Source organism: Trachymyrmex septentrionalis, unplaced genomic scaffold, assembly GCF_001594115.1.
Source record: "Trachymyrmex septentrionalis isolate Tsep2-gDNA-1 unplaced genomic scaffold, Tsep1.0 scaffold66, whole genome shotgun sequence".
Classification (NCBI taxonomy): domain Eukaryota; kingdom Metazoa; phylum Arthropoda; class Insecta; order Hymenoptera; family Formicidae; genus Trachymyrmex; species Trachymyrmex septentrionalis.
This window is the reverse complement of record NW_017305843.1, coordinates 478,976-505,418: the sequence shown is the minus strand read 5'-3', so window position 1 is coordinate 505,418 and position 26,443 is coordinate 478,976. Positions and strand designations below refer to the sequence as shown.

Below are 26,443 nucleotides of genomic sequence, written 5' to 3'. Positions count from 1 at the left end.
ATATTATATTATATAAAAAATCTTATAATAAATATTGCAGTAATATTGTAATAATACAGCAATGTTGTTGCATTATTATAATGTTTCTGCAATAATACTGCAAGTATTCCTCTATTGTGTACAAAATCTAATATCGCATGTATATATATTGTTCTAATATTGTTGTAACATTACGTATCAATATTTTTAAAACAGACATTTTTACGTTGCTGCAATATTGCTGAAATATTGCAACTATTTCATAATATTTTTACAATGTTGTAATGTTGTAATAAAATATTTCTGCAATGTAGCTTCAATATTTCTGTGCTGTATGGACATGCAGTTTCTTATTATTTCCATTTCACTAGTTAAGAATATATACAAAATAAGCGTTCGAAAGCAAGTCAATAAGTTTTTAGAAAAACATAGTAAAACATTTTTTTTGATCGATTCATTTTTATTTCTCAACATAGTCCTCTCCTTTCAGCTCGGTACACTTGATCCAACAATTCTCCAACTTTTTCAAGCCGTTCGAGTAATATGATTTGTCCGACACTTCAAAATAAGCCTTTGTTTCAGCGATGAGCTGCTCTCTGGTGGTGCATCTCTTTCCTCCGATCCATTTCTTCAGGTTTGGAAACAGGAAATAGTCGCAGGGAGTCAAATCTGGCGAATATGCTGGATGGGGAAACAATTCGTAGCGGAATTCGTTGAATTTGACCATCGTGCCGGGCACGTATGAACCCGCATTGTCTTGATAAAAAAACCTTTTTCTTCGCCAAATGGGGACGTTTTTTCTTTAAAATGTTGTTGAATGGTCCAATAAGGCGCAGTAATCGCCATTGATCGTTTGTTTCGACGAAAGATAATTGATATAAATTATACCGCGTGCATCCCAAAAAAACTGTAGCTATCCTTTCCGGCCGACTTAAAGGTCTTTGCCTTCTTCGGAGCTGATTCACTTGGTGAAGTCCATTGTTTTGACTGTTCCTTCGTCTCGGGTATGAAGTAATGGATCCATGTTTCATCCACAGTAATGAATCGACGCAGAAATTCATTTAAATTACGTTGAAACATCTCCAAACATTGTTTTGAAATCGTCACACGGTCGCGCTTATGCTCCACAGTGAGCAAACGCGGCACCCATCTTGCCGATAGCTTTTTCATACCCAATTGTCCGCGCAAAATTGAAATCACTGTGCTATGTGATATGCCTATGGCCTCAACAAACTCGCGCACTTTCACTGGTTGACCAGTCGAAACAATATCGTGGACTTTATCGATGATTTCTGGCGTAGCAGCCTCAATTGGACGTCCCGAACAAGGTGCATCATGTGGATGTACGACCACGTTTAAATTCATTCATCCAATTGTTTAGAGTCGCTGGTGCAGATGTGCTATGAACATTATCCAACTTGGCTTTTATTTTTTTCGGCGTTAAACCTTTCATATGTAGATGTTTGATCACGAAACTCGTTTTTTTCCATTTTGCAAAAAATACAAAGGTTGTTCGCTTCAATCGTCTACAGAAATGAAACCACGCGATGAATTCCGCTCAAAATTTGACAGTAATCAGCTACTTGTCAAAGGTGCTACTTGTCAGAAAGTAACGTGACATGACACTGCGAGTGTCCTCTAGATAGATTTTCTAAGAAGTTATTGACTTACCCTCGTATTATATATATATTATATATTTAATATATATATTTTATATATATTTCATTATACATTTTCCACAGTACGGACTGAATTATAACCTTTTTAGAATCTATTATTTAAATATTAAGGAGTGATCAGGATATAGCGATCAAATAGATTTAAATGTTCTGTAAATTTGATAATTATCGGGTGAAATTAGAATGTTTCAATATTACTAATTTTATAATACTAAACACAATAATAATAAATTTCAAACATGGATTTCAATTTGTATTTAATGGGCTGTGTAGCATAAATATACTGAGTACTTAATTCTGTAAAAGATTCCGCAATCAAAAAAACAGGGATTGGGAAAAAAAAATTTTAACTTTTCAGAAATCATGTGCTGTGGAATACATAATTCCTAATAGGTTAAAATTTTTGTTCTGTATTCCCTATTTCTTTGATTGCGCGCAATATCAATACACATATATTACATATTATATTTGATTAAATATTTGATGAAAATTTCTAATTTGTTATATCAGAAAATTCTGAATATTTTTTCCATTGTACGTTTATAATGGTTAGTAATGCAAATATATTTGACGATATGCACCAAAAATCTGTTTAATAAATCTATTTAGTTTTATTTGAGTATATTTGTCTGCGTTACATTTTCTTTAGTTAACATTGATTATTTTACTACTTTAATTTTATATTTTTGAGTACGTTAATTAATTTTTTAATTTACTTGGAGTATACATACTTGTGACGTTTTAAATGATTTCTGAGATTAGTTATAGAATAGTGCTTAATAGTTATGTCACATTGTTTGCATGTTGCCTGTGTATCGCTTACTGCGATAAAATAATCTCAAGTCCAATGGAATTTATCTTCTTTCTTTTGTTCCTCTTTTAATTTGTCTAAATGTCTTTACCAAGTGTAAAAAAGCTAAGGATTGATTCTTATGTATAGTGAATTTTACATTACAATGATTACATTTTGTCTCATTACTACTTGTCAATTTTGTATAATATCCACATATAGTATCCAACGACGAACTGGGATAAAATTATCTGTCTTTGGAGTTATATCATTCACAGTCATTTTATTATCTGAATTGCTCTCGTTATTTACACGATCTGAATTTGAACCCAATATCCTACTTTAACATAAAGAGTTACTAAATAAGCAATAAAAAGTGCAGTAGAGATATTATATTCAATTATGTATATCCTCCGCTGTACGGACTAAATTATAATTTTTTAGAATTTATTTTTTTAACATTTAGAAATAATTAAGAATGTTGCGATCAAATAAATTTAAATATTTTGAAAATTTAATAATTATCGGATGAAAATTAAAATGTATTAATGTTACTAATTTTTTATACTAAACACAGTGACATATTTGACGACATGCAGCAAAAACCTGTTTAATAAATTTTTTTAGTTTGTTTAATAAATCTTTTTATTTCTATTTGAGTATATTTGTTTGCGTTACATTTTCTTTAGTTGACATTGATCAGTTTATTGCTATTAATTTTTTAATCTTCAATACGTTAATCAATTTTTTAATTTATTTGGAGCATACCTACTTGTTTGATTACGTTTTAAGTGACTTTTGAGATCAATTACTGAACTGTACGTAATTGTTAAGTTACAGTTTTTGCATATTGTCTTTGTATCGCTTTCTGGGATAAAATACTCGTAATCCCAAGTCCAATGAAATTTATGTTCTTTCTTTTGTTCTTCTTTTAATTTGTCTGAATGTGTTATTGCCAAGTGTTTAAAATAGCTAAAGATTTATTATGTATAGTGAATATTGCCTTACAATGATTACACTTTGCCTCATTACTACTTGTTAATTTTGTATAATGTTCACGTATCCAATGACGAACTGGAATTAGAATATCCTCTGCTTCTTGTTCTGCCATTATAACGTTTTGTAAGGAATATTAGTAACTAATCACAAAAGATACGATATAAAGAATCGTCCGCGAAGATTGTTTATAGATGTTTAAAGACAGAGGTATGTGCATATGATTCTTTGACGGAATACATATAAATATTGATGTCTGTATTTTTTAATCTGTTTGACAAAGATTTAACAGTGTATTTATATAGCTTTCATATTATAACTAACATCTTATGTTACATAGTAATATTAGCATTTTTATTTCAAAACGCTTTCTCAATCGAATTTTAATTATTTTAGACAATGCTAATTAATTCACAAAACACAATGAAACGTTAAATATGAAGTAACTGTTTATTTATAGAAGCGCAACAAGCATAACATACTTCCTAAATTTTTGGGGGGAAAAATTTAATTAATTTAAAAAAAAATGAATACTTTTAATACTTGATTAAACAAAAAGTGGTTAATTTTCACAGTTTTAAAGTAATATAATATTACTTTTTGAGTGAGATTTATTCCAAAAAAACGAAATCTCATTTTTTTTAATAGGATTTTTTTAAACTATTTTTTAAAAAGTATCTGTTACACTACAAACTATCTACTTTTATTTATATTATTTTTTAAAATATACTAAAATTAAAAAGCTAATAAATGAAAAATTTGAAATGACATTTCGCATTTGTGATAATTTCTGTTGTGGTTAACATATATTCTTACATATAAATTTATGCGATACTCACAGACAGTAATGCATCAACGTCAATTTATCTTTAAATTTCGCTTAAAGTTAAAGTAACGTTGACGCAATTGAGCCTTATATAAACTTCTGTAATTAAACTATTGATTCAATGTAAAACTCTTTCTATCTCGTTTTAAAGCAAAAGAGAGACAGACACACAAAAAATTTTAAGTCTTATTTGAAGTCAAAGTATAATTATATGGAACTTTCTTTCACGATTGAAAGGTAACTCATTATATGTAATAAAGTACAGTTAGAGTCAGTTTTCAGTAAATTGTAACTAACTTTTTTTTCCACTTATATTTCTGTAACTTACTTAAGTTACATTTATTTGTAATAACTAAGTTAACGGATATTTCATGTAGTGTTTTTATACTATAATCAATATAAATGTAGTTCTTTAATATATTTATTTTTATTTGTAATTTTCATTTTTTTTTTTACATTACACTTATATTTATGTTAAAGAATCAAATGGCTATTTTAAAAGGTTTGTAGTCTAAAAACGCATTTTGTTCAGTAAAATTTACCTTTTTTAAAATACGTTTAGTTTAAAAATAGTAGGAAAAGTTTAAATTTGCGTAAGGATAATTTCGTTTCGAAACCGTCAATTTAGTTGTCAATAAATGTACATTTTTTTATAATAAAATCGCTAATTTTTTTATACATAATAATAAATCATTTTTGTTCAAGGAGGTCGAAGATTTCAACGAAGAATAAATCGTCATCCAATTTAGATAATTTTTCACATTCTGTCAAATCTGAATTGAAAAGACTCTTTATAATACAATCCTCAGAATTTGTAGCGCTCTGTGCAAATCTCTGTTGAGATAAAATGTGACAAAAATTAGATAAAGTGATAGAATATTTGGAATTTATAATTATATATTAAGTATTTTACAATATTATACGATGGTACATAATATTATTTACAACTTTCAAATAAAATAACAAATTTTATTTCAAAGTTCCTCTAAGAGATTTATGAGAATAAAAATGATTTCTGATCTTAATTTTAATTGTGTAATTTTTTCATCTCGATCGTAACACGTCTGCATTGCCCCGGCTTTCCCTACTGCGACACGTTTTAAAATTATTAAAGACTATCATCTCAACAGAAAACATTTTGAAATATTTTGGGAGTGTTGTAAGAACATTGTAACGTTGAAATAAAAATGATTTTTATAGAAAAAGTTGTATAAATTATATTTGTTTATGCTTACATGTGCACGCGCATGCGCTCACACACACGCACGCGCACACACACTCACACGCACACACGCGCACGCACGCCCGCACGCACGCACGCACGCACACGCGCAAGAACACAAACATTTGCATGGGCATATAATATAATAAAACTAAATTCTTAATAAAGATATACATACAGGGTATATTTGAAACAATTCTCATTAATCATAAAGTGTTATTTCTAATAAAAACTGAATAGAAAAGTCTTTTATCATTTTGCAATTTTTGTAATATTTTTTTTAATTACCTAATGAGCAAACTGTCTAAAATCGACTTACCAAACAACTTTAAAATATTTTTAAAGAGTTCTTCAAGAAACATCTTGAAAATGTTTCACAAAGAATATTAAAGCTATCTTAAAATTGTCTTATTCATCGATTTCATCCGATTATTTAGCAAATTTCTAAAATTAATATCTCGTTCATTATTGCGAAGATTGCAAAATAATAGAGAATTCTTTGACTCAGCTTTTTTATTACGATTAATACTATACGCTTAATGGGCGTTATTTCAGATACCTTGTATATAATATAAATATGTCTATACACACACACACATATATATGTAATACGAATAGAAGCATTTATAAATGATATTTATTAACACGCATCACAAATTTATTCAACAAAAAATTTATTTAACAAATTGTTCGTTTAGTAAATATCAAGGATATTTGCGTAACACATTTTTTATCCGATATTGATTATTTAACTACTATCATTTTTGGAGAACGTTAATTAATGTTTTTAATTTATCTAGATACTTACATAAAAAATTGTTTGAAGTGTAGTGTTAAACGACTTATAAATTTGGATCCAATTGTTGTATTACATAGTATACACGTTGCCTCTGTATCGCTTTCTGCGATAAAATAATCCATTACAGTTCAATGGAATTTTTCTTCTTTCTTCTCTTCTTCTGTTAATATGTCTGGATGTGCCTTCACTTCAAGTGTTTATGTAAAATAGCTAAGGATGTATATCCAATTTTGCATTGCAATAATTGCATCTTATTCAATAATTGAATCTGATTATTACTTAAAATTCTGTATAATGTCTACATATTTAATTACGAACTGGGATAAAATCGTCTGTCTTTAGTATTATATCCTCATTTGCAGGCATGTCATTATCTGAATTGCTTTCGTTATCTACATAATCAGAATTTGAACCCAATATCCTACATTTACATATAAAATTATTAAGTTCATTTTTTATTATTAAAATAAAAAAGCAATAAAAATTACAGTAAATGTAATATTTTCAGTTATGTTTATTTTCCGCTATACGGACTAAATTATAAATTTTTAGAACTTATTATTTGAACATTTATAGGTAATCAAGAATGTAACGAGCAAGCAAATTTAAATATTCCATAAATCGGATAAATATCGGATTAAAACTAAATACATCAATATTACTAATTTTTTATACTAAACACAATGATAATAAATTTGAAACATTCAGTTTGTATCCAATATGGCTGTGCAACTTAAAGAATACTGATTAATTTTAAAGAATTGCGCAATTAAAGAAATAGGGATTAAAAATAGAAAATAAAAATTTTATTATTTCGGAATTCATGTTTTATTGGATTACACAATGTTTGATAGATTAAAATTCTTATTTCTTGTTTTCTATTCTTTTGATTGCGCGCAGCATCAATACACATAAATTAAATATTTGATTAAAATTACCAATTTGTGTGTTTGTTCTATCAGTAAATTTTGAATATTTTTATTCATTGTACTATTATAATGCTTAGAAGTGCAAATCATATTTGACGACATATACCAAAACCCTGTCTAATAAATTTTTTAATTGGTTTAATAAATTTTTTTAGCTTGTTTAATAAATCTATTTAATTTTATTTGAGTATATATGTCTGCGTTACATTTTCTTTAATTAACATTGATTATTTTACTACTTTAATTTTATACTTTTGAGTACGTTAATTCATTTTTTAATTTACTTGGAGTATACATACTTGTGACATTTTAAATGACTTTTGAGATTAGTTGTTGAACGGTACTTAATAGTTAAGTCACATTGTTTGCATGTTGCCTGTGTATCGCTTGCTATAAAATAATCCCAAGTCCAATGGAATTTAACTTCTTTCGTTTGTTCTTCTTTTAATTTGTCTAAATGTTTCTCTACCAAGTGTTTATGTAAAAAAGCTAAGGATTGATTCTTATATATAGTGAATTTTTCATTACAATGATTACATTTTGTCTCATTACTACTTGTCAATTTTGTATAATGTCCACGTATCCAACGACGAACTGGGATAAAATTGTCTGTCTTTTGAGTTATGTCCTCATTTGCAGTCATGTCAATATCTAAATTGCTGTTGTTATCTGTACAATCGGAATTTGGACCGAATATCCTACATTTACATAAAAAGTTATTAAAAAGTACAATAAAGATATTATTGTCAATTATGTTTATCCTCCGCTATACCGATTAAATTATGATTTTTTAGAATTTATTATTTGAATATTTAGGAGTGATAAAGAATGTAGCAATCAAGCAAATTTATATGTTCCGTAAATCTTATAGTTATAGGGCAAAAATTAGAATGTTTCAATATTACTAATTTTTTATATTATACACAGTGACAATAAATTTGAAACATTCAGTTTGTATTCAATGAAACTGTGTAACTTAAATGAATACTAATTAGTTTTATAAGGAATTGCGCAATTAAAGAAATAGAGATCGAGAAACTGAAAATAAAAATTTTAATCTTTCGGAATTCATGTCTTATTAGATTTCATAGTGTCATGTCTGATAGAATAAAATTCTGATTATCTGTTCCCTATTTCTTTGATTGCGCGCAGAATCAATACACAGATATTAAATATTTGATTAAGGTTTTTAATTTGTGTGTATGTTATAACAGTAAATTTGGAATATTTTTATTCATTGTACGATTATATAATGCTTAGAAGTGCAAATCATATTTGACGACATACACCAAAAATCTGACTAATAAATTTTTTAATTGGTTTAATAAATTTTTTTAGCTTGTTTAATAAATCTATTTAGTTTTATTTGAGTATATTTGTCTGCGTTACATTTTCTTTAGTTAACATTGATTATTTTACTACTTTATTTTTATATTTTTGAGTAGGTTAATTAATTTGTTAATTTACTTGGAGTATATACTTACTTGTGACGTTTTAAATGACATTTGAGATTAGTTATTGAATAGTACTTAATAGTTAAGGCACATTGCTTGCATTTTGCCTGTGTATCGCTTTCTGCGATAAAATAATCCCAAGTCCAATGGAATTTATCTTCTTTCTTCTCTCCTTCTGTTAATATGTCTGAATGTGTTTTCAGCAAGTGTTTATGTAAAGTAACTAAGGATGTATTATGTACAATGAATTGTGCATTACAATGGTTACATCTTGCTTTATTACTTGTTAATTTTGTATAATGTTCACGTATCCAACGACGAACTGGGATAAAATTGTCTGTTTTTAGTGTTATACCCTCATTTGCAGTCATGTCATTATCTGAATTGCTTTCGATATCTTCATAATCCGAATTTGAACCCAATATCCTACATTTACATATAAAATTATTAAGTTTATTTTTTATTATTAAAATAAAAAAGCAATAAAAATTAGTAAATGTAATATTTTCAGTTATGTTTATTTTCCGCTATACGGACTAAATTATAAATTTTTAAAATTTATTATTTGAACATTTATGCGTAATCAAGAATGTAGCCAGCAAGCAAATTTAAATATTCCGTAAATCTAATAAATATCGGATTAAAACTAAATGCATCAATATTACTAATTTTTTATACTAAACACAATGATAATAAATTTCAAAAATTCAGTTTGTATCCAATAAGCCTGTACACAACTTAAAGAATACTGATTAATTTTGTAAAGAATTGCGCAATTAAAGAAATAGGGATTAAAAATAGAAAATAAAAATTGATTAAGGTAATTTGTGTATATGTTATAACAGTAAATTTGGAATATTTTTATTCATTGTACGATTATAATGCTTAGAAGTGCAAATATTTGACGACATACACCAAAAACCTGACTAATAAATTTTTTAATTGGTTTAATAAATTTTTTTAGCTTGTTTAATAAATCTATTTAGTTTTATTTGAGTATATTTGTCTGTGTTACATTTTCATTAATTAACATTGATTCTTTTACTACATTAATTTTATATTTTTGAGTACGTTAATTAATTTGTTAATTTACTTGAAGTATACATACTTGTGACATTTTAAATGTCTTTTGAGATTAGTTATTGTATGGTACTTAATAGTTAAGCCACATTGTTTGCATGTTGCCTGTGTATCGCTTTCTGCTATAAAATAATCCCAAGTCCAATGGAATTTAACTTCTTTCGTTTGTTCTTCTTTTAATTTGTCTAAATGTTTCTCTACCAAGTGTTTATGTAAAAAAGCTAAGGATTGATTCTTATATATAGTGAATTTTTTATTACAATGATTACATTTTGTCTCATTACTACTTGTCAATTTTGTATAATGTTCACGTATCCAACGACGAACTGGGATAAACTTGTCTGTCTTTAGTGTTATATCCTCATTTGCAGTCATGTCATTATCTGAATTGCTTTCGTTATCTACATAATCCAAATTTGAACCCAATATCCTACATTTACATAAGAAATTATTAAAAAAGCAATAAAAATTACAGTAAATGTATTATTTTCAGTTATGTTTATTTTCCACTATACGGACTAAATTATAAATTTTTAGAATTTATTATTTGAACATTTATGTGTAACCAAAAATGTAGCAACCAAACAAATTTAAATATTCCGTAAATTTGATAACTATCAAATAAAAATTAGAATGCATTAATATTACTAATTTTTTTATACTAAACACAATGACGACATACACCAATAACCTGTTTAATAAAAGGTTTTTTAGTTTGTTTAATAAATTTTTTTAGTTTGAGTATTATTGTTTGCGTTACATTTTCTTTAGTTGACATTGAGTTTAATGTTATTAATTTTTTATTCTTTAGTTTGTTAATTAATTTTTTAATTTACTTGGAATATACCTACTTATGATTACAGTTTAAGTGATCTTTGAGATTTGTTATTGAATAGTATGTAATTGTTAAGCCACATTCTTTGCATGTTGTCTTTGTATTGCTTTTTGCGATAAAATAATCCCAAATCCAATGAAATTTATCTTTTCTTGTTTGTTCTTCTTTTAATTTATCGGAATGTGTCTTCACCAGGTGTTCATGTAAAACAGCTGAGGATTTATATTTATGGAAACTGAATTTTTCATTGCAATGGTTACATCTTATCTTATTACTTGTTAATTTTGTATAATGTCCACGTATCCTAATAGGAACTGGGATAAGATCATTTGTTTTTTGAGGTATATCCTCATTTGCAGTCATGTCATTATCTGAATTGATGTTGTTATCTACACAATCTGAATTTGGACCCAATATCCTACATTTACATAAGAAGTTATGAAAAATTACAGTAAAGCTGTTATTGTCAATTATGTTTATCCTCCGCAATAAGCGATTAAATTATGATTTTTCAGAATCTATTATCTGAATATTTAGGAGTGATCAAGAATGTATGAAGCAAATTTATATATTCTGTAAATCTTATAATTATCGGGTAAAAATGAGAATGTCTTATTATTACTAATTTTTTATACTATACACAGCGATTATAAATTTGAAACATGGAAATTAATTTGTATTCAATGAGTGTAACATAAATAAATACTGATTAGTTTTAGAAGGATTAAAACTGATTAATTTTATAATTGCGCAATGAAAGAAATAGGGATTAAGAAACAGAAAATATAAATTTCAACCTTTAGCAATCTTATATGTTGTGAAACATAATTCTTAATATATTAAAATTCGTGATTCTGTGTTCCCTATTTTTATGAATACGCGCAGTATCATTATACATATATTAAATATTTGATTAAAATTTCTATATATATAATTTGTGTGTTATTTCAATAAATTTTGAATATTTTTGTTGTTGTACGTTTATATGTTAATGTTTCAAAGTGCAAATTATATTTGACGATATGCATCAAAAACTTTGTGATTAAAATTTTTCTAGTTTTATTTAAGTATATTTATCTTACATTTTCTTTAATTGACATTGATGATTTTGCTGCTATTAATTTTATATTGTTTAGTACGTTAATTATCTTTTTACTTGGAGTATACCTACTTGTGAATATCTTCTAAATGACTTCTGAGATCAGTTACTGAATGATACTTAATTGTTAAGTTACATTTTTTGCATATTGCCTTTGTATTACTTTCTGGGATAAAATAATCCCAAGTCCAATGGAATTTATTTTCTTTCTTTTGTTCTTCTTTTAATTTGTCTAAATGTGTTTTTACCAAGTGTTCATGTAAAATAGCTAAGGATTTATTATGTATAGTGAATTTTGCCTTACAATGATTACATTTTGCCTCATTACGACTTGTTAATTTCGTATAATGTTCACGTATCCAACGACGAACTGGAATTAGAATATCCTCTGCTTCTTGTTCTGCCATTATAACGTTTTATAAGGAATATTAGTAACTAATCACAAAAGGTACAGAAATGATATAAAGAATCGTTCGCGAAGATTGTTTATAGATGTTTAAAAACAGTGGTATGTATATATAATTTTTTGGCGGAGTACATATAAATATTGATGTTTGTATTTTTGAATCTGTTTGACAAAGATTTAACAGATTTATTTATATAGCTTTTATATTACAGTATATATCTAGCATTATAATATTACATTGTAATATTATATTAAGTAATATTATATTATAACCGAATTTTAATATTGTGTTATTCTAAATAACGCCAATTAATCCACAAAATACAACGAAACGTAAAATATGAAATAGCTATTCATTTATGCAAAATGCAAAACGCATAACACACTTTTTAAATTTTTTGGGATGAAAATTCAGTTAATATTGAAAAAAAATGAATACTTTTAATTCTTGATTAATCAAGAAGTAGCAGATTTTCACTTTTTTGGAGTAAGATTTTTTTAGAGGGAGATTTATTCTAAAAATACAAAATTTCACTTTTTTTGGAAATTAGACTTTTTTTATCTTTTTTGAAAAAGGTTTTTATTTCACTGCAAATTACTTACTCTTATTTATATTATTTTGTAGAATACAACATTAAAAAGCTGATGAATGAAAAGCTTGAAATGACATTTCGATTTTGTGATACTTTCTGATCAACATAATGTTTTAGATATAAATTTATGGGATTCTAACACACAAGACGCATATATGAACTAAAACGAGGATAGTTAAGAATTAGGTTCATCTCTCTCTGTTGCATTGAGTCAATTAAATTACCGTTTAATTACAGAAATTTGTAGAAGAGTAGCACCAACGTTACTTAACTTTAAGCGAAGTTTAAAATTTTTTCTGTTTTGCTTTAAAGCAAAAAATAGACAGAGACATAGAGAAATTTAAGCTTTGTTTAAAGTCAAAGTCACATTGATGCAACCTGGTCTAAGGAACACAAATTATATGGATCTTTCTATCAAAGTTGAGAGATAACTCATTATCTGTAACGAACAGTGAGTCAATTTTTAGTAAATTGTAACTAACTTTTTTTTCCACTTATATTTCTGTAACTTACTTAAGTTACATTTATTTGTAATAACTAAATTAACGGGTATTTTATATAGTGTTTTATACTAATCAATATAAACGTAGTTTTTTAATGTATTTATTTCTCTTTGTAATTTTAACCTTTTTTTACATTTATATTTATGTTAAAAAATCAAACGGCTATTTTAAAAGTTTTTAGTTTTAAAATGCATTTTGTTTTTATTTTGGAAAATTTTTTTTTTGAAAATAAAATGAATGACATTAATAAAATTTTGATTAAATAATCGGCGAAGTTACATTGTTAGGAAAACGCTCAAAATAATACTTTATGTTATGTTATACAAGTTATACAAAATGAGATTTGCAGAAGTAGAAAAAGTTTATATTTGCGTAAGGTTAATTTAATTTCGCAACCGCGTCAAGTCAGTTATCAATAAATGTACATGTTTTATATATCGTTAGTTATTTTATACATAATAATAAATTATTCTTGTTCAAGGAGGTCGAAGATTTCATCGGAGAATAAATAGTCATCCAAATTAGATAATTTTACACATTCTGCCAAGTCTGAATCGGAAAGACTCTTCATAATACGATCCACAAAATTTGAAGCTCTGTGCGAATCTGTGTTGAAATAAAATGTTACAAAAATCTGATAAAGTGGTAAAATATTTTGCATTTATTATTATAATTATATATTAGGTACTCGGCAATATAATACAACGGTACATGATAACATTATTTACGACTTTTAAATAAGAAAACAAATTTAAACTCTTCTATTTATGCTATTTAATTATATTTTTTGTAGTAATTGTCTACAAAAATATAAATATAAACTGTTTTTTTTTGTTTAATGTCTTCAACATTTCTTAAGCCTTTCCTATTTATCGTACGCAAACTGTTTAATTTGTGTGCATTCAAAGTATTTACTTTAATACATACTCAGCGTGTTAATATTTCCAAAATTTTGATTACGGAAGTATTATTATTATAATTCTATTATTTCATAGCATAATATAACATAACGTAACAATTGTAATAATATAACAAGATTGGAAAAATAATTTATGTTTACCGGACAAGGGCAACACTACTGTAATTTTGACCACTAAAGACTACTTAGACAAAATGCATGATATACTCTCTGACAATAACACTTATAGATTGATTAATAAAGACCCTACTAATAAATTGACCACAGGAATACGATCTCTTTTAACATGCTGGAAATCGAAGAGCTTTATTGATTAATATGTATATAAAAAATTGTATATTTCGGATGGGGATCTACCGAGATCCTATGGGCTGCCTAAAATACATAAGAAGGGCATCCCGATGATTATCAGCTGCATCAACAATCCTCTTTATAATTTGGCTGTTTTCTTGAAAGAAATCATTGACCAAAGTGTTAATAACAAGAAAAATTTCGGTTACATTAAAAACAGCTTTGAGTTGGTTAAGAAAATTAATGGTCTACCTTTGCGGGATGGTTATCGAATGGTTTCGTTTGACATTTCGTCTATGTACTCCAACATTCCGAACGATTTGGCATTAAGGAGTGTTTTAACCAGATGGGACTTGATGGAGAAGAATACTTCTATCCCTTTTCAAGAGTTTAAAAGAGCCATCTCTATCATTTTGAATTCCACCTTTTTCAAGTTTAATGACGAATCTTACGAACAGATTTTTGGTTTGCCCATGGGATTACCTCTTTCGCCAATTTTGGCTGACTTGGTAATTCAAGACTTGGAGAACGAAATTTTTAATACTCTCACTACGCACATACCTTTTTATTTTCGTTATGTTGATGATATCGTGCTTGCGGCTCCTATTAATCTTATTACCAACATTTTAGATTCCTTCAATTCGTACCACGAGCGCATTAAATTTACTATGGATTATGGCGATGACAGGGGTATCAACTTTTTAGATGTCAAACTGTTGAGCGATAATGGTAGAATTATTTTCGACTTGTACAAAAAGCCTACCAACTCTGGAAGATTTCTCAATTTCTTCTCCAATCACCCTACCATACACAAGAAAGATGTTGTGATTGGGTTATTGGACAAAATTCTATTTCTTTCCAAAATTCCATCGCATTAACATCAATTCTCTAATTATCACTCTCCTTCGCAATGGATATCCGTTACAGTTTTTAATAAAAACGTTATCAAGAAAAAAGAATTTTGATACCATAAATGAACATAATGTTAACACTAATACGGACATTTTTATTGTAAAGAACAAATTTTTCACTATTCCTTACTTAAAGAAAACGTCTGAGAAATTCAATGCAACTCTAGATAAATTTCAATTGAATTGGTATACAAACCTATGAACAACTTGAACAGTTTTATAAAAACGGGGAAAGATAAGATAAAAAAAGATGAACTTTCGAATGTGATAACCAAATTAATTGTTAGGACTGCGATTATTCGTACGTCGGTCAGACGAAAAGGAAACTAAAGACGCGTTTAAAAGAACACATTAATGTGACTTAAAAAAACCAGCTAATTCTTACTCCGTTATCTCAAATCACAGATTTGACACAGACCATGTGATGGATTGGGATAACGCAAAAATATTGGATTCGGAACGCTCTCATCATACAAATGATTAGAAAAGGAATAAAGAAATTTCGAACTAACATAAAATTATATAGGAGAGCCCATGTAAAATAGACTGGGTAAAGCGAATACCTTCTTTTTTGCTTATCTATCTGAGATTATGCTATGAGTCTTTAGCAGTTGAAGGACTGATCGACCAGCGACGCTATGAAAGTACGAAACAAAATATGATTGCATTTGTTTGTGTTTAATAGGAACATATAGAAAATTGAGTGTTTTCTTGCAATTTTTTTTTTAGGTATGTAGCTTAATTATTATTTCTAAATATTCCTTAACCAGTGAATGATTTATTATAAGAATTCTGTATCTTTAAACGTATATTCGAGGTTAAAATATTTTACTTGGTGCTTCAACTTATTCTAACTTTTCAAATTCGCGCCAGATAGGTTCTTTGGGCATAGCAGGGGGAGCAAAGCGAATGATCCATTTTACATATTTACTCGGTACATGATTACATAAAAAATACTAGGAAGACGGAAGAACAGACGATCTTTCGAGTGAACGAAAAAACACGTGTTTGTTTGAATCTTATTTTTGTTTATTATTTGCCAGAATACAGTATGATAATTTGTTTGTGACTGATCTAGTGCAGTCATTGCACTAAATGGGCCCATGAAAATTACGTAGATTTGATAGCTACTTTTGTGACAATTGCCAAGATCAATTTTTTAAATTTTATTTGCATTGCACAAATAATTCATTTGCTTTGCCCAGAAAGGTCAAGCAAAGCGGATGATTTCTCTTTTTTTGTTTTAACTAAAACGACATATTAATATTCAAGTTTTTAAATTTTTTTTAATATTATTTTAAAGCTAAGTATTTTAATAGATTTATGAGAATGAAAATAATTTCTGATTTCAATTTTAATTGTGTCATTTTTTTATTTAAATCTTAACATGTCTTTTTTATTGCGGAACGTACTAAAGACTACGATCCCAGAAAACATTTTGAATTTCGGGAATGTTGTAAAAACGTTGTAATATTGAAATAAAAATAATTTTTATAGAAAAAGTTGTATAAATTATGGCTATTTATTTTTGCCTACATGTATACACGCGCATGCACACATGCTCGCATTCACGCACGCACGCACGCAGCACGTATGTACGCCCATACACACTCACATACAAAAATACACAAACATATATATGTGCATAATTTATGTATGTGCATAATAAATTAAAATTTTAATAAAGATATACATAGAGGGCGTATTTGAAAATACGCCCATTAATCACATTCCTAATAAAAAGTGAATAAAAAATGTATTGTATCATTTTGCAATTTATGTAATATTTTTTTTGTTATTTAATGAGAAAATGTCTAAAATCGACAACTTTATAATATTTTTACAAGGCAATTTTAAAATATTTTTAAAGAGCTTTTCAAGAAACAACTACAAAATGTTTCACAAAGAATACTAAAAGATATCTTAAAATTATCATATTCATCGATTTTGTCCATTTTATCTTTAGAAATTAATATCTCGTTAACTATTTCGAAAATTGCAAAATAGTAGAGGACACTTTGACTCAGCTTTTTAATTAGGAATAGTACTACACGATTAGTGGGCGTTATTTTTGATACCTTGTATATAATATAAATATGTATATACACATATATATATATATGTACGAATAAATGCATTTATAAATCATATTAATCGACACACATCACAAATTTATTTAATAAATTGTTCGTTTAGTAAATACCAAGAGTATTTGCGTAACATACTTTTTATCTGACATTGATTATTTAACTACTATCATTTTTGCAGAATGTTAATTAATGTTTTTAATTTATCTAGATACTTACATAAGAAATTGTTTGAAGTGTAGTGTTAAACGACTTATAAATTTGGATCCAATTGTTGCATTACATAGTAATTCATAATATAGTAATCATACTTTTATTCATAATATAGTATTCATAGTAATTTCTTCTCTTCTTCTGTTAATATGTCTGGATGTGCCTTCACTTCAAGTGTTTATGTAAAATAGCTAAGGATGTATATCCAATTTTGCATTGCAATAATTGCATCTTGTCTGATTATTACTTAATAATTCTGTATAATGTCTACATATTTAATTAGGAACTGGGATAAAATTGTCTGTCTTTAGTGTCATATCCTCATTTGCAGGCATGTCATTATCTGAATTGCTTTCGTTATCTACATAATCCGAATTTGAACCCAATATCCTACATTTACATATAAAATTATTTAAACAGCAATACAAATTACAGTAAATTAAGAGTATTATTTTCAGTTATGTTTATTTTCCGTTATACAGACTAAATTATAAATTTTTAGAATTTATTATTTGAACATTTATGTGTAATCAAGAATGTAGCGAACAAGCAAATTTAAATATTCCATAAATCTGATAAATATCGGATTAAAACTAAATGCATCAATATTATAAAATTTTATTCTTTCGGCATTTATGTTTTATTGGATTACACAATGTCTGATAGATTAAAATTCTTATTTCTTGTTTTCTATTCTTTTGATAGCGCGCAGCATCAATACACATATATTAAATATTTGATTAAAATTACTAATTTGTGTGTATGTTATATCAGTATTTCAGTATTCAAATTTTGAATATTTTTATTCATTATACAATTATAATGCTTCAAAGATTATAATGTAATTCCTATTTGACGACATGACCAAAAACCTGTCTAATAAATATTTTAATTGGTTTAATACATTTTTTTAGCTTGATTAATAAATCTATTTAAATTTATTTGAATATATTTGTCTGCGTTACATTTTCTTTAGTTAACATTGATTATTTTACTACTTTAATTTTATATTTTTGAATACGTTAATTTATTTTTAATTTACTTGACGTATACTTACTTGTGACGTTTTAAATGTTTTTTGAGATTAGCTGTTGAACGGTACTTAATAGTTAAGTCACATTGTTTGCATATTGCCTGTGTATCGCTTTCTGCGATAAAATAATCCCAAGTCCAATGGAATTTATCTTCTTTCTTTTCTTTTTCTGTTAATATGTATGGATGTGTTTTCACCAAGTGTTTATGAAAAGTATCTAATCTATTATGTATAATGAATTTTGCATTACAATGTTTACATCTTGCTTTATTACTTGTTAATTTTGTATAATGTTCACATATCCAAGAACGAACTGGGATAAAATTGTCTATCTTTTGAGTTATGTCCTCATTAGCAGTCATGTCATTATCTGAATTGCTGTCGTTATCTGTACAATCGGAATTTGGACCCAATATCCTACATTTACATAAAAAGTTATTAAAATGTAAAGCTATTATTGTCAATTATGTTTATCTTCCGCTATACTGATTAAATTATGATTTTTTTAGAATCAATTATTCGAATATTTAAGAGTGATAAAGAATGTAGCGATCAAGCAAATTTATATATTCTGTAAATCTTATAATTATAGGGCATAAATTAGAATGTTTCAATATTACTAATTTTTTATATTATACACACAGTGATAATAAATTTAAAACATTCAGTTTGTATTCTGTGTAACTTAAATGAATACTAATTAGTTTTGTAAGGAATTGCAATTAAAGAGATATAGATCGAGAAACTGAAAATTAAAATTTTAATCTTTCGGAATACATGTCTTATTAGACTTTACAGTGTCTGATAGATGAAAATTCTGATCATCTGTTCCCTATTTCTTTGATTACGCGCAGAATCAATACACATATATCAAATATTTGATTAAGATTTTTAATTTGTATGTCCGTTATAACAGTAAATTTAGAATATTTTTATTTATTGTACGATTATAATGCTTAGAAATGCAATTCATATTTGACGACATGCATCAAAAACCTGCCTAATAAATTTTTTAATTGGTTTAATAAATTTTTTTAGCTTGTTTAATAAATCTATTTAGTTTTATTTGAGTATATTTGTCTGCGTTACATTTTCTTTAGTTAACATTGATTATTTTACTACTTTATTTTTATATTTTTCAGTACGTTAATTAATTTGTTAATTTACTTGGAGTATACTTACTTGTGATGTTTTAAATGACTTTTGAGATTAGTTATTGAATAGTACTTAATAGTTAAGGCACATTGCTTGCATTTTGCCTGTGTATTGCTTTCTGCGATAAAATAATCCCAAGTCCAATGGAATTTATCTTCTTTCTTCTCTTCTTCTATTAATATGTCTGGATGTGTTTTCACCAAGTGTTTATGTAAAAAATCTAAGAATTGATTCTTATGTATAGTGAATTTTTTACTACAATGATTACATTTTGTCTTATTACTACTTGTCAATTTTGTATAATGTCCACGTATCCAACGACGAACTGGGATAAAATTGTCTGTCTTTTGAGTTATGTCCTCATTTGCAGTCATGTCAATATCTAAATTGCTGTTGTTATCTGTACAATCGGAATTTGGACCGAATATCCTACATTTACATAAAAAGTTATTAAAAAGTACAATAAAGCTATTATTGTCAATTATGTTTATCCTCCGCTATACTGATTAAATTATGATTTTTTAGAATCTATTATTGAATATTTAGGAGTGATAAAGAATGTAGCGGTCAAGCAAATTTATATATTCTGTAAATCTTATAATTATAAAGCAAAAATTAGAATGTTTCAATATTACCAATTTTTTATATTATACACAATGATAATAAATTTGAAACATTCAGTTTATATTCAATGAAACTGTGTAATTTAATGAATACTAATTAGTTTTATGAGGAATTGCGCAATTAAAGAAATAGAGATCGAGAAACTGAAAATAGAAATTTTAATCTTTCGGAATACATGTCTTATTAGATTTCACAGTGTCTGATAGATTAAAATTTTGATCATCTGTTCCCTATTACTTTGATTGCACGCAGTATCATTGCACATATATTAAATATTTTATTAAGATTTTTAATTTATGTGTATGTTATAACAGTAAATTTGGAATATTTTTATTCGTTCTACATTTATAATGTTTAGAAGTGCAAATCATATTTTACGACATATATCAAACCTGTCTAATAAATTTTTTAATTGGTTTAATAAATTTTTTTAGCTTGTTAAATAAATTTATTTAATTTTATTTGAGTATATTTGTCTGCGTTACATTTTCTTTAGTTAACATTAATTATTTTACTACTTTAATTTTATATTTTTGAATACGTTAATTTATTTTTAATTTACTTGGAGTATACTTACTTGTGACGGTTTAAATGTTTTTTGAGATTAGTTGTTGAACTGTACTTAATAGTAAAGTCACATTGTTTGCATGTTGCCTGTGTATCGCTTTCTGCAATAAAATAATCCCAAATCCAATGGAATTTATCTTCCTTCGTTTGTTCTTCTATTAATTTGTCTGAATGTCTCTTTACCAAGTGTGTATGTAGAAAAGCTAAGCTTTGATTCTTATGTATAGTGATTTTTACATTACAATGATTACATTTTGTCTCATTATTACTTGTCAATTTTGTATAATGTCCACGTATCCAACGACGAACTGGAAGAAAATTGTCTATCTTTTGAGTTATGTCCTCATTTGCAGTCATGTCATTATCTGAATTGCTGTCATTATCTATACAATCGGAATTTGGATCCAACATCCTACATTTACATAAAAGTTATTAAAAAGTACAGTAAAACTATTATTGTCAATTATGTTTATCTTTCGCTATACCGATTAAATTATGATTTTTCAGAATCTATTAATTGAATATTTAGCAGTGATCAAGAATGTAGCGATCAAGCAAATTTATATATTCTGTATATCTTATAATTATAGGGTAAAAATTAGAATGTTTCAATACTACTAATTTTTTATATTGTATACAGTGATAATAAATTTGAAACATTCAGTTTGTATTCAATGAAACTGTGTAATTTAAATGAATACTAATTAGTTTTTTAAGGAACTGCGCAATTAAGGAAATAGAGATCGAGAAACTGAAAATAGAAATTTTAATCTTTCGGAATACATGTCTTATTAGATTTCACAGTGTCTGATGGATTAAAATTCTAATCATCTGTTCCCTATTTCTTTGATTGCGCGCAGTATCAATACACATATATTAAATATTTGATTAAGATTTTTAATTTATGTGTATGTTATAACAGTTATAAAATTTGAATATTTTTATTTGTTCTATATTTATAATACTTAGAAGTGCAAAAATCATATTTGACAACATGCACCAAAAATTTGTTCAATAAATTTTTTGTTTAATAAATCTTTTCAGTTTTATTTGAGTATATTTGTTTGCGTTGTAACTTCTTTAGTTGACATTGATCAGTCTACTGCTATTAATTTTTTATTTTTCGGTACGTTAATTAATTTTTCAATTTACTTGGAGTACACCTACTTGTGATTATGTTTTAAATGTCTGTTGAGGTTAGTTACTGAATTGTTAATAGTTAAGTCACATAGTTTACATGTTGCCTCTGTATCGCTTTCTGTGATAAAATAATCCCAAGTCCAATGGAATTTATCTTCTTTCTTCTCTCCTTCTGTTAATATGTCTGAATGTGTTTTCAGCAAGTGTTTATGTAAAGTAACTAAGGATCCAATATATATAATGAAATTTGCATTACAATGGTTACATCTTGCTTTATTATTTATTAATCTTGTATAATGTTCACGTATCCAACGACGAACTGGGATAAACTTGTCTGTCTTTAGTGTTATATCCTCATTTGCAGTCATGTCATTATCTGAATTGCTTTCGTTATCTACATAATCCAAATTTGAACCTAATATCCTACATTTACATAAGAAATTATTAAAAAAGCAATAAAAATTACAGTAAATGTATTATTTTCAGTTATGTTTATTTTCCACTATACGGACTAAATTATAAATTTTTAGAATTTATTATTTGAACATTTATGTGTAACCAAAAATGTAGCAACCAAACAAATTTAAATATTCCGTAAATTTGATAACTATCAAATGAAAATTAGAATGCATTAATATTACTAATTTTTTATACTAAACACAATGACGACATGCACCAATAACTTGTTTAATAGATTTTTTAGTTTGTTTAATAAATCTTTTTAGTTTGAGTATTATTGTTTGCGTTACATTTTCTTTAGTTGACATTGAGTTTAATGTTATTAATTTTTTATTCTTTAGTTTGTTAATTAATTTTTTAATTTACTTGGAATATACCTACTTATGATTACAGTTTAAGTGATCTTTGAGATTTGTTATTGAATAGTATGTAATTGTTAAGCCACATTCTTTGCATGTTGTCTTTGTATTGCTTTTTGCGATAAAATAATCCCAAATCCAATGAAATTTATCTTTTCTTGTTTGTTCTTCTTTTAATTTATCGGAATGTGTCTTCACCAGGTGTTCATGTAAAACAGCTGAGGATTTATATTTATGGAAACTGAATTTTTCATTGCAATGGTTACATCTTATCTTATTACTTGTTAATTTTGTATAATGTCCACGTATCCTAATAGAAACTGGGATAAGATCGTTTGTTTTTCGAGATATATCCTCATTTGCAGTCATGTCATTATCTGAATTGCTGTCGTTATCTACACAATCTGAATTTGGACCCAATATCCTACATTTACATAAAAAGTTATTAAAATGTAAAGCTATTATTGTCAATTATGTTTATCCTCCGCTATACCGATTAAATTATGATTTTTTTAGAATCTATTATTTGAATATTTAGGAGTTATCAAGAATGTAGCGGTCAAGCAAATTTATATATTCTGTAAATCTTATAATTATAGGGAAAAAATTAGAATGTTTCAATATTACTAATTTTTTATATTATACACAGTGATAATGAATTTAAAACAGTTTATATTCAATAAAACTGTATTACGTAAATGAATACTAATTAGTTTTATAAGAAATTGCGCAATTAAAGAAATAAAGATCGAGAAACTGAAAATAGAAATTTTAATCTTTCGGAATTCATGTCTTATTAGATTTCATAGTGTCTGATTAAAATTTTGATCATCTGTTCCCTATTTCTTTGATTGCGCGCAGTATCAATGCACATATGTATATTAAATATTTAATTAAGATTTTTAATTTGTGTGTATGTTATAACAGTAAATTTGGAATATTTTTAATCGTTCTACATTTATAATGCTTAGGAGTGCAAATCATATTTGATGACATATATCAAAAACCTGTCTAATAAATTTTTTAAATGGTTTAATAAATTTTTTTAGCTTGTTTAATGAATCTATTTAGTTTTATTTGAGTATATTTGTCTGCGTTACATTTTCTTTAGTTAACATTGATTATTTTACTACTTTATTTTTATATTTTTGAGTACGTTAATTCATTTTTTAATTTACTTGAAGTATACATACTTGTGACATTTTAAATGATTTTTGAGATTAGTTGTTGAACGGTACTTAATAGTTAAGTCACATTGTTTGCATGTTGCCTGTGTATCGCTTGCTATAAAATAATCCCAAGTCCAATGGAATTTAACTTCTTTCGTTTGTTCTTCTTTTAATTTGTCTAAATGTTTCTCTACCAAGTGTTTATGTAAAAAAGCTAAGGATTGATTCTTATGTATAGTGAATTTTTCATTACAATGATTACATTTTGTCTCATTACTACTTGTCAATTTTGTATAATGTCCACGTATCCAACGACGAACTGGAATTAGAACATCCTCTGCTTCTTGTTCTGCCATTATAACGTTTTGTAAGGAATATTAATAATCACAAAAGGTGCGATATAAAGAATCGTCCGCGAAAACTGTTTATATGTAGATGTTTAAAGACAGAGGTATGTACATATGATTCTTTGACGGAATACATATAAATATTGATGTTTGTATTTTTGAATCTGTTTGACAAAGATTTAACAGATCTATTTATATAGCTTTCATATTATATCTAACATCTTATGTTATAGTAATATTAGCATTTTTATTTTGAAACGCTTTCTCAATCGAATTTTAATTATTTTAGACAACGCTAATTAATCCACAAAACACAACGAAACGTTAAATATGAAGTAACTGTTTATTTATAGAAGCGCAACAAGCATAACATACTTTCTAAATTTTTTGGGGGAAATATTTAATTAATTTTAAAGAAAATGAATACTTTTAATACTTGATTAAACAAAAAGTGGTTAATTTTCACAGTTTTAAAGTAATATTATATTTCTTTTTGAGTGAGATTTATTCCAAAAAAACGAAATCTCATTTTTTTTTAATAGGATTTTTTAAAACTATTTTTTAAAAAGTATTTGTTACACTACAAACTATCTACTTTTATTTATATTATTTTTTAAAATATACTAAAATTAAAAAGCTAATAAATGAAAAATTTGAAATGACATTTCGCATTTGTGATAATTTCTGTTGTGGTTAACATATATTCTTACATATAAATTTATGCGATACTCACAGACAGTAATGCATCAACGTCAATTTATCTTTAAATTTCGCTTAAAGTTAAAGTAACGTTGACGCAATTGAGCCTTATATAAACTTCTGTAATTAAACTATTGATTCAATGTAAAACTCTTTCTATCTCGTTTTAAAGCAAAAGAGAGACAGACACACAGAAAATTTTAAGTCTTATTTAAAGTCAAAGTATTATATGGAGCTTTCTATCACGATTGAAAGGTAACTCATTATGTGTAACGAAGTACAGTTAAAGTCAGTTTTCAGTAAATTGTAACTAACTTTTTTTTCCACTTATATTTCTGTAACTTACTTAAGTTACATTTATTTGTAATAACTAAGTTAACGGGTATTTCATGTAGTGTTTTTATACTAATCAATATAAATGTAGTTCTTTAATATATTTATTTTTATTTGTAATTTTCATCTTTTTTAAATTACACTTATATTTATGTTAAAAAATCAAATGGCTATTTTAAAGGTTTTTAGCCTAAAAACGCATTTTGTTCAGTAAAATTTACCTTTTTCGAAATACGTTCAGTTTAAAAATAGTAGGAAAATTTTAAATTTGCGTAAGGGTAATTTCGTTTCGAAACCGTCAATTTAGTTATCAATAAATGTACATTTTTTATACATAATCGCTAATTTTTTTATATATAATAATAAATCATTTTTGTTCAAGGAGGTCGAAGATTTCAACGGAGAATAAATCGTCATCCAATTTAAATAATTTCACACATTCTGTCAAGTCTGAATTGAAAAGACTCTTCATAATACAATTCTCAGAATTTGAAGCGCTCCGACATCCCGAACGAGGTGCATCACATGTGGATGTACGACCACGTTTAAATTCATTCACCCAATTGTATAGAGTCATAAACGCTGGTGCAGATGTGCTATGAACATTATCCAACTCGACTTTGATTTCTTTCGACGTTAAACTTTTCATGTAGATGTTTGATCACTGCACGAAACTCGTTTTTTCCATTTTGCAAAAAATACAAAGGTTGTTCGCTTTAATCGTCTACAGAAATCAAACCACACGATGAATTCCGCTCAAAATTTGACAGTAATCAGCTGAAAGATGCTACTTGTTAAAAAGTAATATGACTGCCTTCTGACAGATTTTCTAAGAATTTATCCTCGTATATATCTGCATAAAGTGTAAAATAAAACATATATTTGCGAAAAAATATGTAAAATATATATCAATATATGTAAAATTAAAAAAATATATATATACCTGC

The 26,443-nt window shown here is 26.6% G+C and overlaps 1 protein-coding gene and 1 pseudogene across 1 annotated transcript; both read right to left on the bottom strand.

The window, feature by feature from the left end:
- Nucleotides 1-6,296: 6,296 nt before the first annotated feature.
- LOC108753123 lies at nucleotides 6,297-12,095 on the bottom strand (annotated as a pseudogene).
- A 5,660-nt stretch (nucleotides 12,096-17,755) lies between these two features.
- Nucleotides 17,756-22,170, bottom strand: LOC108753169. Its single transcript, XM_018494528.1, has 5 exons — nucleotides 22,158-22,170; nucleotides 21,001-21,402; nucleotides 19,827-20,228; nucleotides 18,669-19,061; nucleotides 17,756-18,001 (listed from the first exon to the last, which is right to left on the bottom strand). The coding sequence occupies exons 2-5, from the start codon at nucleotides 21,399-21,401 to the stop codon at nucleotides 17,887-17,889; spliced, it is 1,311 nt and encodes a 436-aa protein (XP_018350030.1). The 5' UTR covers nucleotide 21,402; nucleotides 22,158-22,170; the 3' UTR covers nucleotides 17,756-17,886.
- Nucleotides 22,171-26,443: the final 4,273 nt, after the last annotated feature.

What these genes read in the sequence shown, in the direction of transcription:
- LOC108753169 (XM_018494528.1), bottom strand. Translation starts at nt 21,401, where the DNA reads ATGTTGGATCCAAATTCCGATTGTATAGATAATGACAGCAATTCAGAT. An exon ending in AAACATTTAAACCGTCACAA is followed by an intron (nt 20,229 to 21,000) that starts GTAAGTATACTC and finishes ATGTAAATGTAG; the next exon opens with GATATTCGGTCCAAATTCCG. An exon ending in AGTCATTTAAAACATCACAA is followed by an intron (nt 19,062 to 19,826) that starts GTAAGTATACTC and finishes ATGTAAATGTAG; the next exon opens with GATATTGGGTCCAAATTCCG.